Here is a 16,669-nt window from a genome sequence, read left to right on the forward strand (position 1 = left end):
TCCCCATTGCAGTCATTAAGCAACCTGACTCAGAGACTCTGTGGCTCAGACTGCTAATGCAGTCTGTTATTAACAGCAGCTGCTTGCAATTACTGCAGGTTCAAGGCCCACCAGGCCCAAGGTTGACTCAGCCTTCCATCCTTTATAAGGTAGGTAAAATGAGGACCCAGATTATTGGGGGCAATAAGTTGACTTTGTATATAAATATACAAATAGGATGAAGACTATTGCTAACATAGTGTAAGCCGCCCTGAGTCACCTGGTCCCCTGACTACTTACAGCTGTGTGTGTGTGTGTGTAGCTGCCCAACTTAAGAATTTCTTGTATTGTGAGAAAGATCTTTATTGCTAATACAGCAATATAACAGAATTTTGAAAGTCAGCCAAACTGTTTTCAAGATCAACTTACACTTAGTATGACTAAGCTAGAGTTTATTTATTTAGCTGTTTGGGTTTTTTTGTCCAAGAATTTAAAAACAGCACACCATTCATACATACATATGTAAAAATATATACAGGTATCCCTCACTTAACGACCACAATTGGGAGCAGCAATGATGTTGCTCAGCAATATGGTCATTAAGAGAGACATCAAGTAACCATGGGTGGCAATTTTATTGCCGCTTTCTCCATTGACTCTGCTTGTCCAGAGATGGCTGTGAAGCATGCAAATGACAGTCACTTGAGTGGAGGGCACTGGGAGTTATGAACACCTGCCGATTGTCAACCCTTCAAATTTCAATCACATAATTGCGAGGATGGCTCAACCAGTCTACCCACCCAAGGAAAGTCAACGTTTTAACCGCTACACTATGTTAGAATCACCCTTTCCAGCTGATTCTTCCAGACCACTGATGTTCATCTATAGTTCAGATTTGTCTCACACTGGCACTTTAAGACATGTGGACTTCAGCTCCCAGATTCCCCAGCCAGCATGACTGGCTGGGGAATTCTGGGAGTTGAACTCCACAGGTCTTAAACTGCCAGTGTTGGACACTCGTGCCTTAATTGCAAGTGGGGAATCTGGAAAGAGCCCCCAAGAATGAGCCAAGGTCCATCTAGTTGGACCTTGAACTGGGTATGTCTAGTTTAATAAAAAGAAGGACTAGAGGAGACATGATAGCAGTGTTCCAATATCTCAGGGGTTGCCACAAAGAAGAGGGAGTCAAGCTATTCTCCAAAGCACCCGAGGGTAGAACAAGAAGCAATGGGTGGAAACTGTTCAAGGAAAGAAGCAACGTAGAATTAAGGAGAAATTTCCTGACAGTTAGAACAATTAATCAGTGGAACGACTTGCCTGCAGAAGTTGTGAATGCTCCAACACTGGAAATTTTTAAGAAAATGTTGGATAACCATCTGTCTGAAATGGTGTAGGGTTTCCTGCCTGGGCAGGGGATTGGACTAGAAGGCCTCCAAGGTTCCTTCCAACTCTGTTGTTGTTATTATTATTGTTATTATTAGTTCAACATTCTTAGAATTCAGGACTCCAACCGCATGGAGAGGAACTCCTGGTTACCTCAACTCACCTGATTTGTCTAAGTGTGTCAATCTTGACTCGTTCGTATCCACCATAATCCACATATCGGATTTCCACTTCGCTGGCATCTTTGAAGTAGCCAATCACCTGTGCCCGCCACCACGCGCCTTCCACACCTGGTGCGGCACAGACGACGCCAACTGCAAAGCAGAAAAATGGGGAACAATTCAGGATGCAACACAAGAGCTTTTTAGGAAACAAAGAAAAGGGGATGGTGTGGGAGTTGTTGTAGAGCAGGAGTGGGGAATGTTGGCCCTTTTATGACTTGTAGACTTCAACTCCCAGAATTCCTGAGCCAGGCAGGAATTCTGGGAGTTGAAGTCTACCCGTCATAATCTCTGCGGTAGAAGAACGGGCTCTGCCTTAATAATAATAATAATAATTATTATTATTATTATTTAATTTTTATACCGCCCTTCTCCCGAAGGACTCAGGGCGGTGAACAGGCAGATAAAATAATACCATATATTACAATAAAAACACTCTTTAAAAAACTTATTCAATATGGCCTAAAATTTAAAATACAATACAAAATATAAAATAAACCCCAATAAAATCCATATTTAAAAACCCTATTTAAGCCAGTCCTTCCTTTACTAACAGTCTTTCAAGTTGCAGGTAGTTCTCAATTTATGATCATAATGGAGCATGTCCGTTATGATTTTAAGTCATGATGGTTGTAAAACGAGTCATCATGTGACCCACCCAATTTTTTTTTGCAATGGTCGTCCAACAAATCCATTATAATAAATGAATCTGTGGTCATTATACAAGCCCATTGTTTGCTATGGGGTGTCTACAGTAAAAACTGGAAGCAAATGACAGTTTGGGCCCAGAATAGCGTAAATTGCTATCACATGACTGTGGGACACTACAAATGGCCATCAATGTAGGCCAATTGCCTAGTAGCCAAAATGCAGTCCCATGTCTGGTGATAAAACCAACACTATCTCCTCTATCGGTGGTGCAAAGGGGCATGGAAACCAAATCAGAGAAGACTTACCCTCTACTGGGGTTGGCATCGTAGGAATCCCAGGTTGGGAATAGCAGAGATACATCTGCTGATCTAGGCTACGAAGGACGTGGAAAGTGGGATGCGTGTGTTGTTGTACGAATAAGTGCCCGGCGTTGACTTGATTAACCACAATAACTTCTACTGTAACTCCATCAGGAAGCATGAGCTGCCACAGAAGGATGAAGAGAGAAGTATTTCCAAGCACAAGTAATGGCATTTAATTTCCAAGCTATAGATTATAACACTGTATGGAAATGGGAGCAGAGTTAAGCAACTTGTTATCCTTTGTACTGCATAGACTACAGCATCCTACATGGTAACTTGGCTCAAGGGGAAGAGATATTGAACACTGTGTAAATCACTTCAAGGAGACAAAGTTGCTCATCCCCCAAATACACTGATCTTGTCAGCTGCTACGTGGTGATAGACTGGGATGAATTGCGGGGAGCGGGAATGAAAGGGGAGAATGCTTGGGGAAATGAAAGTAAGTGCTGTATCTTCTTCAGACGCTGCTTCAAGGTCACCTAGCTGGAAGGAGGAGGGAGCTCCATACTAAACTTCCCTTGGAGTGATCATTATGAAAACATCTTGCCTCTAATTGGTTACCCTGGGATGTGGGCAATGAGAGATAGTTGAGGGAGGGAAAAATTGAACTTAGGGATGTTGGCACGTGATCCTCAATTCTGGCATTGCAATATTGCAATGCACTTGACTTCTAATAAAACTATTAGCTTTCTCAACCGATGGTGCTAAGAATCATTTATATTTAGAGATTTAAGTTGGGACAGGTCGGACCGATCTAATATTTCTCAAAATAAGCAACTTTTGAAACGTGTAGACTTTCAATGCCCAGAATTCGCCTGCCAACAATGCATTGCTAAGAATACTGGGAGTTGAAGTCCACACGTTTCAAAGTTGCCCAGGTTCAGAAGCCCTGATGCACAAGACCATGGGACAATAATCACCTTTCAGCCTTTGACTATTTCTTACAATTGTTGGGAAAGTAAGCAGACCCCTTTGGAAAACTCAAGGTTTCTCTTTATGTCGGTTTACATTGGACCACTTTAATGAGCTCAGTTAGAAATTCTATTTGAAATACTTTACCATGTCATTAGTTCTGAATCGTTTCTCTGGAAACCCTAAGATAATGTCACAACTTTGCCGAGAACGATTGTTGACTAGGGGGTGAGAAAACTTTGTTCAACCAAGAAATACCTTTTCCAGGGCTGCATCGTATAGATGAGGCCAGGATAGATCCAAGCAAGCTAGCAAAGGCTGGTGGGGACGCCCTTTTTTTTTATTTATTTATTTACATTTATATCCCGCCCTTCTCCAAAGACTCAGGGCGGCTTACAGTGTATAAGGCAATAGTCTCATTCTATTTGTATATTTACAAAGTCAACTTATTGCCCCCCCAACAATCTGGGTCCTCATTTTACCTACCTTATAAAGGATGGAAGGCTGAGTCAACCTTGGGCCGGGCTTGAACCTGCAGTAATTGCAGGCTGCTGTGTTCTAATAACAGGCTTCTAACAGCCTGAGCTATTACAGCCCTGTGGAGTCCTTGGTCCTCTCTGAATTTGGTTGTTTTCTTGCAGACATTTCACTACCTAAGCAGGCAACATCATCAGTGCTAATTGGGATAATAAAACATCTGCAAGAAAACAACCAGGCTGAGAGAGCACCAAGGACTCCATCGTTTAACCAACCTTAACCTACAAATATTCTCTTCTCTTAGTACCACATATGGGTGTCAAACATTTCAGAAAGCATGCAAATGGCAGGAATTTGCATACACTACAGCGGCAAAACTCCACTAAGGAACTATTCTTTTTGCGTGGATGTGTCCGGAAGCATGCCCTGCCCACTGGTGTCAGAAACACACCTCCAACCAAACTGATGATGTTACCTAGTTAGGTAATGAAGCGTCTACAAAAACAACCACCACTCAGACAGAAGGAAGGATTCCACAGCTCAACTCTGAACTACCAATGTTCTCTTCTATTGGTGTTCCCTTTTCCTCTCTTCTTCACAGCTCCCTTGTTTTCTCTCTGATAGTTTTATCCCCTCTCTTTCTTCCCACTTCAACAGAACAGGCTGTTCATGGTGCAGGTCTACCACCCTGGCAGAGTATTTCTGAAAATCAGGCTGCGGGTGGCTGTTAGCACTACAAGTTCCCAACCTCTGCTACGCAAAGACAACTGCATAAATGCACCACAATCTTAAGATCAGAAGCTCTCCAGGCTACAGGTCAACCCATGACACATGAAATCAGTGTTGCAACAGATGCTCCTTTAGTACACATGTCTAACTTTACACACGTGTACAAACCAGTTGGAGGTGGTGGTAGTTGCTTCAATCTTTTAACCAAAGCGCTGGATTCTGCAGATGCTTCCACCTCCGAGACAAAAAATACCACCAAGAAGACATCAGGCTAAGATGCTTTAAAATGGCCATTACAGACATGGCGACAAGGAAGCAAGGGACCATATAGTGCAACCCAGGGTTGAAATGTAAAATTTGTTACTACCAGTTCTGTGGGCGTGGCTTGGTGGGGGGATAATGTGACTGGGTGGGCGTGGCCAACTTTTTTCTTACTTTTAAAAGCATTTTTTCTACAACCTCTTCAGCAGAAGAGGTTGTTAAAAATGCTTTTAAAAGCCTCTGACAATCAAGCAACTCAGCTGGGATCATCAGAGGAGCCTTTTAAAGCATTTTTTCTACGGCCAAAGAGGTTGTAGAAAAAATGCTTTTAAAAGCCTCTGACGATCTCAGCTGAGCCGTGCGATCATCAAAGGCTTTTTTTTTTACTTTTAAAAGCGTTTTTTTCAGCCAAAGAAAAAATGCTTTTAAAAGTAAAAAAACTCAAACCTCTGATGATCGCGCGGCTCAGCTGGGCATGGGTGGGTGGGTGGGGGGCGCAGGGATTTTTGCTACCGGTTCTCCGAACCACTCGCCGCCATTGCTACCGGATCGAGTGATCCAGTCCGAACCGGGAGCATTTCACCGCTGGTGCAACCCAACAACTGATGAATCAAAGTCCTTCCAGCGTCAGCAATTTCTCCAGTTCTACTAAGATGGGACCCAGAATTTTTGACTTTGTGCTTACCCAGGAGGTCATGGGGAGGGAATGCAACGGCAATGGTGGGGGAGGTGGAGCGTAGATATTGGTGAGACTCAAATCCTTGAACTTCTTTCCAATCAGGGTCAGTGCTTTGTCAACGTTCTGCTGAGAGCCTGTGGGGAAGGAAGGGTGGGGAGGGAAGGAGAAAATACAGATTTTAGAAAATGTTTAGGCACACAGGAAGAATCAAGATAGGCTACCTCACAAAAATAAGCGATTCCTCATTTAAGCAAGAAAGGAATGATTTTGCTTAGCATCCTATAAAGGAGCAGCCAGGCCAATATTGATGTGAAAGGAAGAATTCAATCCATTGCAGTGGTGGGATTCAAATAACAACCGGTTCTCTGCCCTAATGACCAGCTGGGTAGGCGTGGCTTGGTGGTCATGTGACCATGTGGGTGTGGCCAACTCAACGTCACTCAGGTCGATAGGCGCTTCACCTTAGCTGTTACAATGTAATAACGGTTAACCAGATTAGGCTAGAAACAACACCAGAATGTTTCCTTACAGGATTAGCCCTGTAAAGTGGAAAAAAACAAAATAAGATTTCTTCCAACAACCGTTCTCCAAACTGCTTAGAAAGTTAATAACCGGTTCTCCCGAATAGGTGCGAACTGGCTGAATCCCACCACCGATCCATTGTAATCACACCAAACTCAATGGTTTTCCATCTGGGCCAGTGTTTCTCAACCTCAACAATTTAAAGATGGGTGGACTTCAACTCCCAGAATTCCTCAAAACCAGTATGGCTGGCTGGGGAATTCTGGGACTTGAAATTCACCCATCGTAAAGTTGCTGAGGTTAAGAAACACGGATCTGGACCATTCTCAGCAATAGCAATAGCACTTAGACTTATAGTGCTTTACACCACTATCTAGGCCAGGGGTGCAAACTCAAGGCCCGGGGGCTGGATCCGGCCAGTGGGGTGCTTAGATCTGGCTAGCCGGGCTGCCCTGGAAACAGCAAAGGACTGGCCCACAGTGCCTCTGCCAGTGAAAACGGAGCTCGGGAGGGCAGAGGGCATTCCTCCCGAGCTCCGTTTTCGCTGGCTCCAGGGTTGCAGGAAGTTGTCAAAGCTGAAAATGGAGCTTGGGAGCCCATTTTCTTTGGCCGAGCGCTCAGGCCGCCACAGGCACTCCTGACACAAGTGACGTCCAGCTGGCCACACCCACCCTGGCCTCCTGAGGTCAAATCCTGATGCGGCCCTCAATGAAATCGAGTTTGACACACCTGATCTAGACAGTTTACTAATGTCAGCCTACGGCTCTCAACAATCTCGGTTCTCATTTTATCGACCTTGGAAGGATGGAAGGCTGTGAGTCAACCTTGACCCGGTCAGCATCGAACTCCAGACTATGGGCAGAGTTTGCCTGCAATACTGCACTATAACCATTGCACCACCACAGCCCCACTCTTCCACAAAGTCTTGAGTGTCACTCCTTCTACCAATCGACGTAGAAGGGAATACCATAGGGGTGGAGAATCCCCAAATTCAGTAAATGAAATCAAACGGGCCATATTTTAAACTTGGGGTGAACTGTCTATTCAACATACAGGAGTGGCCAAAATTGTGGAAACCTTTTGGGAAAAGTGTATTTTTGAGGTTTGATGGCTAATACACCACTTCTTCTTTTTTTTTGTAGTTTCAAGATAATCATATTCCACTGCTGGGATGGCCTGGGAATAGCCCAGACCTTCACCCAATTGAAAATCTAGGGAGCCAACTAAAGAAACTTGTTAGTCAGAAGCGACCCAGCAATAAAACCCAGTTAACAGAAGCAATCCTTCAATCTTGGCTTCAGATTATAACAGCTGCAGAACTAAAAGACTTAGGTTGTAAGGCCGTAATTCATGCTACAGGTTACCCAACTAAGTATTAACTGATGTGATAATTTTTGTATATGTTGTTTTTTCTACGTGTTTCACTTTTCTTCTTTATACTGTAACTGCTATTCTAATCGCAAATCCTTCATAAAAGTTATTGCATTATAGATTGAATTATCTTTCCATTGATATATAATTTTATAGTACTACTCCCAAAAAAAAAAAAAAGTGGTGTCATTAGCTAGTTTGAAAATACACTTTTCCCAAAAGGTTTCCACAATTTTGGCCACTACTGTACTGGTCCAGCAAGTTCCACTCACCTTCTATATGGCAGATCTGGAAGTCCTGGGTGTAAGGTAATGTGGAAATGTAGATTTTGGCACCGGAGACTTGCTTTAGGAAGCTCACGTATCTCCCTTGTTTGCCTATCAGCCGTCCTACTAAGTGCTACGGGAAAAAGAACAAGGGGAAATAATAATAATAAATGGAGGGACACATCTGCAGGTGTCTCATTCTGTAGATCGGAAAGGACCAAGTATATCAACTATGGAACTACATAAACTTATTTATTTTTCAAATTAACGTCCAGAAGCTTTTTGGGTAGCAATGACTGAGCTGGCTGAGGAACTCTGCGAGTTGAAGTCCACAAGTCTTAAAGGGACCAAGGTTGGAGATCCCTGCTTTGGACAACTGCCAATTTAAGATCAGCACTTCTACCAACTTGACGCCTTCCCAGAAAACTCTTTTTTGCGGTGGATGAGTCTTCTTGTCACAATTCAGGGAGAAGGAATACAATGCCAGCGGCTACATTGGCCGGGTTACTTGGTTCTTTTATTAAAATAAACAAGCTGGCATAAGTAAACGCCCTCCAGTTAAGCTCCACTCCTACAAGACACACACCCATGTATTTTGCTTGGCATCATGACAAAAGTGGTTTGCCACTATCTCCTCAGAATTTTTTTGATTCCAAGTCTGGCTACAGTTCTAGGATTACTTGGCCAACTCCTCTCTAACTACAGGTAGCCCTCAACTTACAAGAGTTCGTTTAGTGACTCTTCAAAGCTACAACGGTAGTTGAAAAAGTGACTTATGAGCATCTCTAAGAGGTAATTTTGGACTTTCTGGTTTTTCTTTGAAGATGTTTCGCTTCTCATCCAAGAAGCTCCTTCAGCTCTGACCGGATGGTGGGGAAGGGAAGGATTTATACTCCTTGCAAGACAGCTGGTCATTTGCATCCTTTCAGAGAGTCACTGAGGCCACTTGGAGGATTATCTGTGTCCTCAGGGTCGCCTGAGTGGTGCAAATTGGTGTGGAGCTTTCTGGAAACTGCTGAAAGGACTGTGTTGTAAAAAGGAGATAGATGATGTCATATCCCTCCTCCTCCTCTTCCTCCCCCCCCCCCATTGAGAGAGAGAGAGAACTGTTCAATTTTGACATAGATGACTTCTGTAACCCAGGGGTGGGCTTCAAAAATGTTACCAAGGGGTTCTCTGCCTGGTTGCTGGGTGGGTGTGGCCATGATAGGTATGGCCTAGTCGGCCTCCTGAACTGGGGGGGGCATTTTTGCCCACCCCGGGCTCCTGAGGCTTTTCTCAAGCTTCCGGTAGGGCGAAAACGGCCTCCCCAGGCTCAGGAGGCCCTCTTTCCGAACTTCCGGTAGGCCCGTTTTTCGCCCTCCCTGAGCCTCCGTATGTGCCCTGCACTTACCTGCATCCAAAATGGGCCGCATGGGGACTCCTAGGAGGGACAGGACAGGGTGGGCGGGGCCAGCCAGGAGTGGGATTTGGGGGTTCTCCGAACTGCACAGAATCTTAGCTAGAGGTTCTCCCGAACCCCCGCGAACCCCCCAGCAGCCCACCCCTTGCTTTTAACCCCTCTTTCAAACCAGCGATCCTCTCTGTCCAAAATAGGGACTTTGTTGTCTTCGAAAGAGTGGCCTGTGTCTTTTAAACGCAGGTGGATGACTGAATCTAGTCCTGATGTATTTGTTCTCCTGAAAAAACAGAAAGTTTTAGGGGGGGAAAAAAGCACCTTTGGGACAACCATGACGTGGATGACTGAGAATCTCCATAAACGCCGGTGAGCGCCTTTTACACTTATGACCATTGCAGTACCCCATGATCAAAATTCAGATGCTTGGAAATATTTATGACTGGGTGGTGGGGAAATCAGAGCCGAAGAAGCTCCTCGGATGAGAAGCGAAACGTCTTCAAAGAAAAACCAGAAAGTCCAGTTGCCTCTTGAAAAAGGCACCTTTGAGATAACCATGATCTGGATCAGGGGTCTCCAACCTTGGCAACTTTAAGACTTGTGGTCATCCATAAGTGGTCTATGGAGATTCTCAGTCATCCAGATCAGGGGTCTCCAACCTTGGCAACTTTAAGACTTGTGGACTTCAACTCCCAGAATCCCTCAGCCAGCTTTGCTGGCTGAGGGATTCTGGGAGTTGAAGTCCACAAGTCTTAAAGTTGCCAAGGTTGGAGACCCCTGATCTGGATGACTGAGAATCTCCATAGACCGCTTATTATACAAGGCAGATTGGAACCCTACGTGGGAAAGGAGGATGATCGAAGCTCAAGCTGGCCTTAGAAAAGGCCAAGGAACAAGAGGCACAACCGAGAAAGCGGGAGAAGAACAAAAATAGGTCAATATGTGCTTCATCAATTATAGAAAGGTCAACGACTGTGTCAACCACTTCAAGCTGGCAGAATGTGCTTAGGAAACGAAGAGCTCAGAATAGCTCATTGTCTGCAGGCAAAACCAATCCACAGGACAGGAATTCCATCTGGATGGAAGACGGTCAAACTCCAGGGGCTGGCAAAGGCGTAAGAGAAGCTGCACAGGTAGTCCCCGACTTACAACAGTTCATTTAGTGACCGTTCAAAGTTACAACGGCGCTGAAAAATGTGAGGGATGACCATTTTCCAGTTACAACATCTGCAGCAGATAATCAAAATTCAGATATCCTGGCAACTGGTTCGTATTTATGACCTGGGATCCCCTTTTGTGACCTGCTCACAAGCCTTGTCAAATGAAGCAGCCAGATTCACTTAAAGACCGGTTTGCTACAGGGGTGAAATGTAAAATTTGTTACTACCGGTTCTGTGGGCGTGGCTTGGTGGTGGGGGTAATGTGACTGGGTGGGCGTGGCCACCTTTTTTTTAATTTTTTTATTTATTTATTTATTTATTTTTCAAATTTATATACCGTCCTATCTCCCTAAGGACTCAGGGCGGTTCACAGGCAGTTAAAATACATATAAATACAGATTAAAAAACACCAATTAAAAAACTTATTCTATTGCCCAAATTTAAAATAGTATAAATAATAAAAACCCCTTAAAAGCTTTACTTTTAAAAGCATTTTTTTACAACCTCTTCAGCTGAAGGTTGTAGAAAAAATGCTTTTAAAAGGTTCAGATGATCCCAGCTGAGCCACACGATCATCAGAGACTATTTTTTTTTACTTTTAAAAGCATTGTTATATGTGTTTTTATCGGCTGTAAACCGCCCTGAGTCCTTCGGGAGAAGGGCGGTATAAAAATCTAATAAATAATAATAATAATAATAATAATAATTTTTTCGACCAAAGACAAAATGCTCTTAAAAGTAAAAAAATAAACCCTCTGATGATCATGCGGCTCAGCTGAGGTGGGGTGGGGTCAGGGATTTTTGCTACCGGTTCTCCAAACCACCTGCCGCCATCATTATCGAGATCGGGCGATCCAGTCCGAATCGAGAGAATTTCACCCCTGGTTTATTAATATTTATCAACCGCAGTGATGCCCTTAACAACTGTGGCAAGAAAGGTCGTAAAATAGGAATAAAAAATTTCACTTAACAAATGTCTCTTAACAACAGAAATTTTGGGTTCAATCTATGTCGTTAAGGAAGCCTTAACTGAATTTCACCCCAATTTAATAATAACAACAGAGTTGGAAGGGACCTTGGAGGCCTTCTAGTCCAACCCACTGCCCAGGCAGGAAACCCTACACCATCTCAGACAGATGGTTATCCAACATCTTCTTAAAAATTTCCAGTGTTGGAGCATTCACAACTTCTGCAGGCAAGTTGTTCCACTTATTAATTGTTCTAACTGTCAGGAACTTTCTCCTTAGTTCTAAGTTGCTTCTTTCCTTGATCAGTTTCCACCCATTGCTTTATGATCTTTCTTGCTACAGTTCTTAAGTGAATCACTGCAGCCCTTAAAACTTAGTAACATGGTTGTTTAGTGAACGCGGCTTCCTCACTGATTTTGCTTGTCAGAGGGTTGAAAAAGGGAATCACGTGATCCTGGGACACCACAACCGTCATAAATATGAGTCATCTGCCAAGCGTCTGAATTGTGATAATGTGACCACAGGGATGCAGCAATGGTTGTAAGTATGAAAAACAGTCATAAATACCTTTTTCAGTGCTGTTGCAACTTCAGACACTCATTGAACAAATGGATGTAAGTTAAAGACTACCTATGTCAGGGGTGTCAAACTCACGGCCCGCAGGCTGGATTAGTGACGTGCTGGCCACCCCCCTTCCCCAGTTTAGCGAAGGGGGGGGGGGAAATTGCAATATACCACGTGACGACGTGATGATGCGAGTTTGAGATCCCTGACCTGCTATATCATAAACGTTTTAATTTATTACTAGTATTATAGCAGCAAAATGTTTAATAGTTATCTTAATGTTCAGGAAGCTCTCAGCTGCATTGCACAGAATTGCAGCGTTTTAGGGCTGGAAATGACCACAGAGATCATCTAGTCCAACTGTTCTGTCTCCGTCCTCACTTTGGAGTAACGAGCTGGCCTATAGCCAGTGGGTTCACGGCTCCTATCAGTCCTGGCTGAGAAAACACAGCTGCCCGCCAAAAAGTTTAAACAGATTAAGACTTCAGCTCACTTCAACACGGTTCAGCTAATTTGCTTCCCGTGGAACTGAGAGCAGTCCCAAAGCTCCTTATATATCTTTTGGGGAGGGGCTCCTGCCCCATTCTTCCCTTTGATGACGCCGCCTCTCTAATCTTCTGAAGCGCGGGTCAATCCAGGCTTGATTAGTATGATTATCAGTTGCGTCTGTAAGCGTAGCCTGAGGAAGGGAGGAATCACGGGATGTCAGCCTCATTACGTCCTCCGACTGGCCTGGCTCTGGCTCTGGCTCCTGGAGCTGGGCCAAAGGAATCGGTGCTTCTGAGGTAAGCCTTACCGGCCCTTCCCCCTCACTCTCGGAGTCACTTTCGGGCATGGGGCCAGGTTCAGGGGCTGGAGTCACAACACCAACCCTCCGCAACATGCAGGAAAGCCATTTAAACCATTCTCAAGAAATGGTTGTCCAACCTCTTCATAAAACGAATTGGACAACCCACAGATGCCATAAATAGACTTTTCCACTCTTATTTGTCTCTTGCCATCAAGTTTCTTTATATTTATTTTATTTGCAGGTGATCCTAGCTTAATGACTGCCCTGTTTAGCAACTGTTTGAAGTTCCGACAGTCCTGAAAAATAAACTTTATGACTGGTGTTCATACTTATGAGAATCCTAATGTCCTGAAGTCACATGGCTGACTTCAAGCACTTCACAACTGGCTTCTGACAAGTAGGGTCAACAGACGTTGGCAGCGAAATCACAAGTTGCGGTCACTTAATGACGAAATGGGAAGTGAGGTTACAAGCCCGTCAGTTGCTTGTCTCACTTAGCGACTTCCTTGCTTAGCAACAGAGTTGTTGGTCCCAACTGAGGTTGCTAAGCGAGGACTACTTGGCAAAGCTGGCTGAGGAACTCTGGGAGCTGAAGTCCACAAGTCTTAAAGTTGCCAAGATTGGAGACCCCTGATCTAGATGTCACATTTATAGAGCCCACTCTATAAAGCCCACTCAGGATGGTGTACAAGGAAACACAAATACAATGTAAGAAGAAGGCACACAACAAGGAAGCTTAACATAATCAGCATCAGAACGGAATAACAAAATTGGAAGGGACCTTGGAGGTCTTCTAGTCCAACCCCCCTGGATTAGATTTTATCTTAGTAAATTTTATCTTTAATTTTATCTTAATAAAATCCCATCATCCCAGGAAAAGAAAAGAAAAGGAGAAATTTCCTGACAGTTAGAACAATTAATAAGTGGAACGACTTGCCTTCAGAAGTTGTGAATGCTCCAACACTGGAAATTTTTAAGAAAATGTTGGATAACCATTTGACTGAGATGGTGTAGGGTTTCCTGCCTGGGCAGGGGGTTGGACTAGAAGGCCTCCAAGGTCCCTTCCAACTCTGATGTTATGTTATGTTATGTTAAGATCCCAGTTTCTAAACCACAAAGGAAGGCCATCAAGATCAGCAGAATGTGGGCATTGAAGGAATAACATTAAAGGGCGGGCACTAGGACCAAGGAAGTGCACGACTGAAAAAGTTGGGAATCCCCGTTTAAGCAAAATCAAGACTAGACAGTCAGGCAATTTTCTGGACGTTACCTTCGGTATTTCAATTTCCCAGATAACGAGCTCTGTCTTATTGCAGTCCGTTCCCATCTTAGCACTCAGGCAGCTGTCATTCTTGCGGAGAGCACAACCGCTGTCCACCGAATCCATGCTGTTCACGTCAGAGCCTAAAAAAGAAAACCAGCCACGTTCCTTCACTTACAGGGTGATGAAATGCTGGGCAACGGGACTGCAGCAAACTCACTTTCGATCCCTCTCGTTCCGCTTTCTCCGTTTACATAAGGAGCCACAAAAGGTGGGCAGAACAAACTTCTCTAGCCCAGCTGATGCCCCTCCAGTCAGTCAGTCAATCAATCAATCAGTCAATCAACCAGTCTGTCTGTCTGGCTATCTACCTACCAACCTACCTTCTAATCTCTCATCTAATCTATCTGTCATCAATCATCAAATAAATCTATCTATATCTATGTATCTACTGACCAAACGACCTACCTACCGTCTAATCTATCATCAGTTCATCAAATCTATCTACCTACCTACCGTCCATCATCTAATCTCTCTATCATCATATCTATATCTATCTACCTCCCTACCTACTAATCTATCATCTATCACCAATCATCAAATAAATCTATCTATATCTATCTATCTACTGACCAAACAACCTACCTACCGTCTAATCTATCATTTAATCTATCAATTCATCAAATCTACCTACCTACTTACCATCTATCATCTAATCTATCATCATATCTATCTATGTATATCTATCTATTGACCGAACAACCTACCTACCATCTATGTATCATTTAATTTATCATGAGTTCATCAAATCTACCTACCTACCTACTTAATCTACTATCTAATCTATCATCTAATCTCTCTATCATATCTACCTACCTACCTTCTAATCTATCATCTAATCTATCAAATCAATCAATCAATCTACCTACCTACCCACCCACCTACAAATCTAATCTAATTTATAAATAGTCCTCAATTTATGACCGTAAAAGAACCTGGCCAGTACTGTCGTAAGTAGTGATGGTCATAAAGTAGATGACTACATGACTAGACCCATTTTTCCAACTTTTTTTTTTGCAAGTTGTTAACCAAACACCACAATTGTAGCGCGAACCCGTTGTTCACTATGGGCCATTTTTGCAAAAAATGAAAGTAAACACAGATTTTTCAGCACATGCCTCTTAAATCGTGACCATGGGATCATGGGACGCTCCAAATGGCCGTATATGCAGGATGATTGCCAAGTACCCAAATGTTTTCACAAAACTAAAGGAAGAAGCAACGGTCAGAACTTTGGAACTGAGTCGTAAGTAGCTTCTGGGTGGTCTGTCTTAACTTCAGTCATAAATCAAGGACCATCTGTACGGTGACTTATGACCATTTTTCACACTTATGACTGTTGCAGCAACCCCATGGTCAGGAGATCAAAATTTGGATGCTTGGCAACTGGCATATATTTATGATGGTCGCAGTGCCCCAGCGTCACGTGATCACCTTGTGTGACCTTCTGACAAGCAAAGTCAACAGGGAAACCAGATTCACTTAACAACCGGGTTACTAACAACTGCAATGATTCACTTAACAACTGTGGCAAAAAAAAAGGTCATAAAATGGGGGAAGCTCACTTCACAATCGTCTTGCTTAGTAATGGAAGTTTTGAGGTCAAGTGTAGTCGTAAGTTGAGGATTGTAGTCATAGGTTGAGGACTGTAGTCGTAAGTTGAGGACTACCTATATAAAGCCAGAGATCTGGAAACTACTCAATTCAAAAAGGCACAAATAGATGCTCAGGGGAGAAATAACTTGGATAAGAAGCATGGAGGAACAAAGTCTTTCTTATCTTACACTGGAATCTAAATTCTTCCCCAGGCCAGGCAATCTCTCTCGACCTACCTCACAAGGTGGTCATTGGGAGAAAAGTGGGAAGAATAGCTATGTCTGCTCTCCCTGACCTTCTAACTGAAAGGTGAATATCAATCTGGTAAAGAAATGCATAGATTTGACCAGTTTGTTCATCCTCCCAAAAGGAATATTTACGGGCCCACAAGAACCATTATTTATTAAATTTATATATTGACACAGGGGTGAAATGCTCCTGGTTTGGACCGGATCGCCCAATCCGGTAGCGATTGCAGCGAGTGGTTCAGAGAACCGGTAGCAAAAATCTCTGCCCACCCGCCACGCGATCATCAGAGTTTTTTTTTTTTTTTACTTTAAAAGCATTTTTTCTTTGGCCAAAAAAATGCTTTTAAAAGTAAAAAAAAGCCTCCGACGATCGCCCAGCTCAGCTGGATTTATCAGAACCCTTTAAAAGCATGTTTTCTACAAGCTCTTCGACCAAATAAGTTTTTTTAAAAAAAAGCTTTTAAAAGGCTCCTCCGGCGATCAGGCAATTCAGCTGGGATCATCAGAACCCTTTAAAAGCTTTTTTTCCTCTTGCAATCCCAGCTGAGTTGCCTGATCATCACAGGCTTTTAAAAGCATTTTTTCACAACCTCTTCAGCCAAAGAGGTTGTAGAAAAAATGCTTTTAAAAGTTAAAAAAAAAAGTTGCCCACGCCCACCCAGTCACATTACCCCACCACCACCAAGCCACGACCACAGAACCGGTAGTAACGAATTTTACATTTCACCCCTGTATTGACATCTTACTATCCAGAGCAACAGAGGTAGAAACGACCGACACTCTTCTGGTTATTACAGTGTTGGTGAATCTTTT

The 16,669-nt window shown here is 43.4% G+C and overlaps 1 protein-coding gene across 3 annotated transcripts in view; it reads right to left on the bottom strand.

The window, feature by feature from the left end:
- AKAP1 (A-kinase anchoring protein 1) overlaps positions 1-16,669 on the bottom strand; it is a 70,580-nt gene that overhangs the window by 15,678 nt on the left and 38,233 nt on the right. For all 3 annotated transcript variants that reach the window (XM_058164233.1, XM_058164235.1, XM_058164234.1), the window contains exons 3-7: positions 13,962-14,095; positions 7,820-7,946; positions 5,661-5,788; positions 2,540-2,717; positions 1,526-1,676 (exon numbers count right to left, since the gene is read on the bottom strand). In XM_058164233.1, coding sequence (XP_058020216.1) covers positions 1,526-1,676; positions 2,540-2,717; positions 5,661-5,788; positions 7,820-7,946; positions 13,962-14,095 — 718 coding nt within the window. The remainder of the gene's footprint in view (positions 1-1,525; positions 1,677-2,539; positions 2,718-5,660; positions 5,789-7,819; positions 7,947-13,961; positions 14,096-16,669) is intronic.

This window comes from Ahaetulla prasina, chromosome 1, assembly GCF_028640845.1.
Source record: "Ahaetulla prasina isolate Xishuangbanna chromosome 1, ASM2864084v1, whole genome shotgun sequence".
Classification (NCBI taxonomy): Eukaryota; Metazoa; Chordata; class Lepidosauria; order Squamata; family Colubridae; genus Ahaetulla; species Ahaetulla prasina.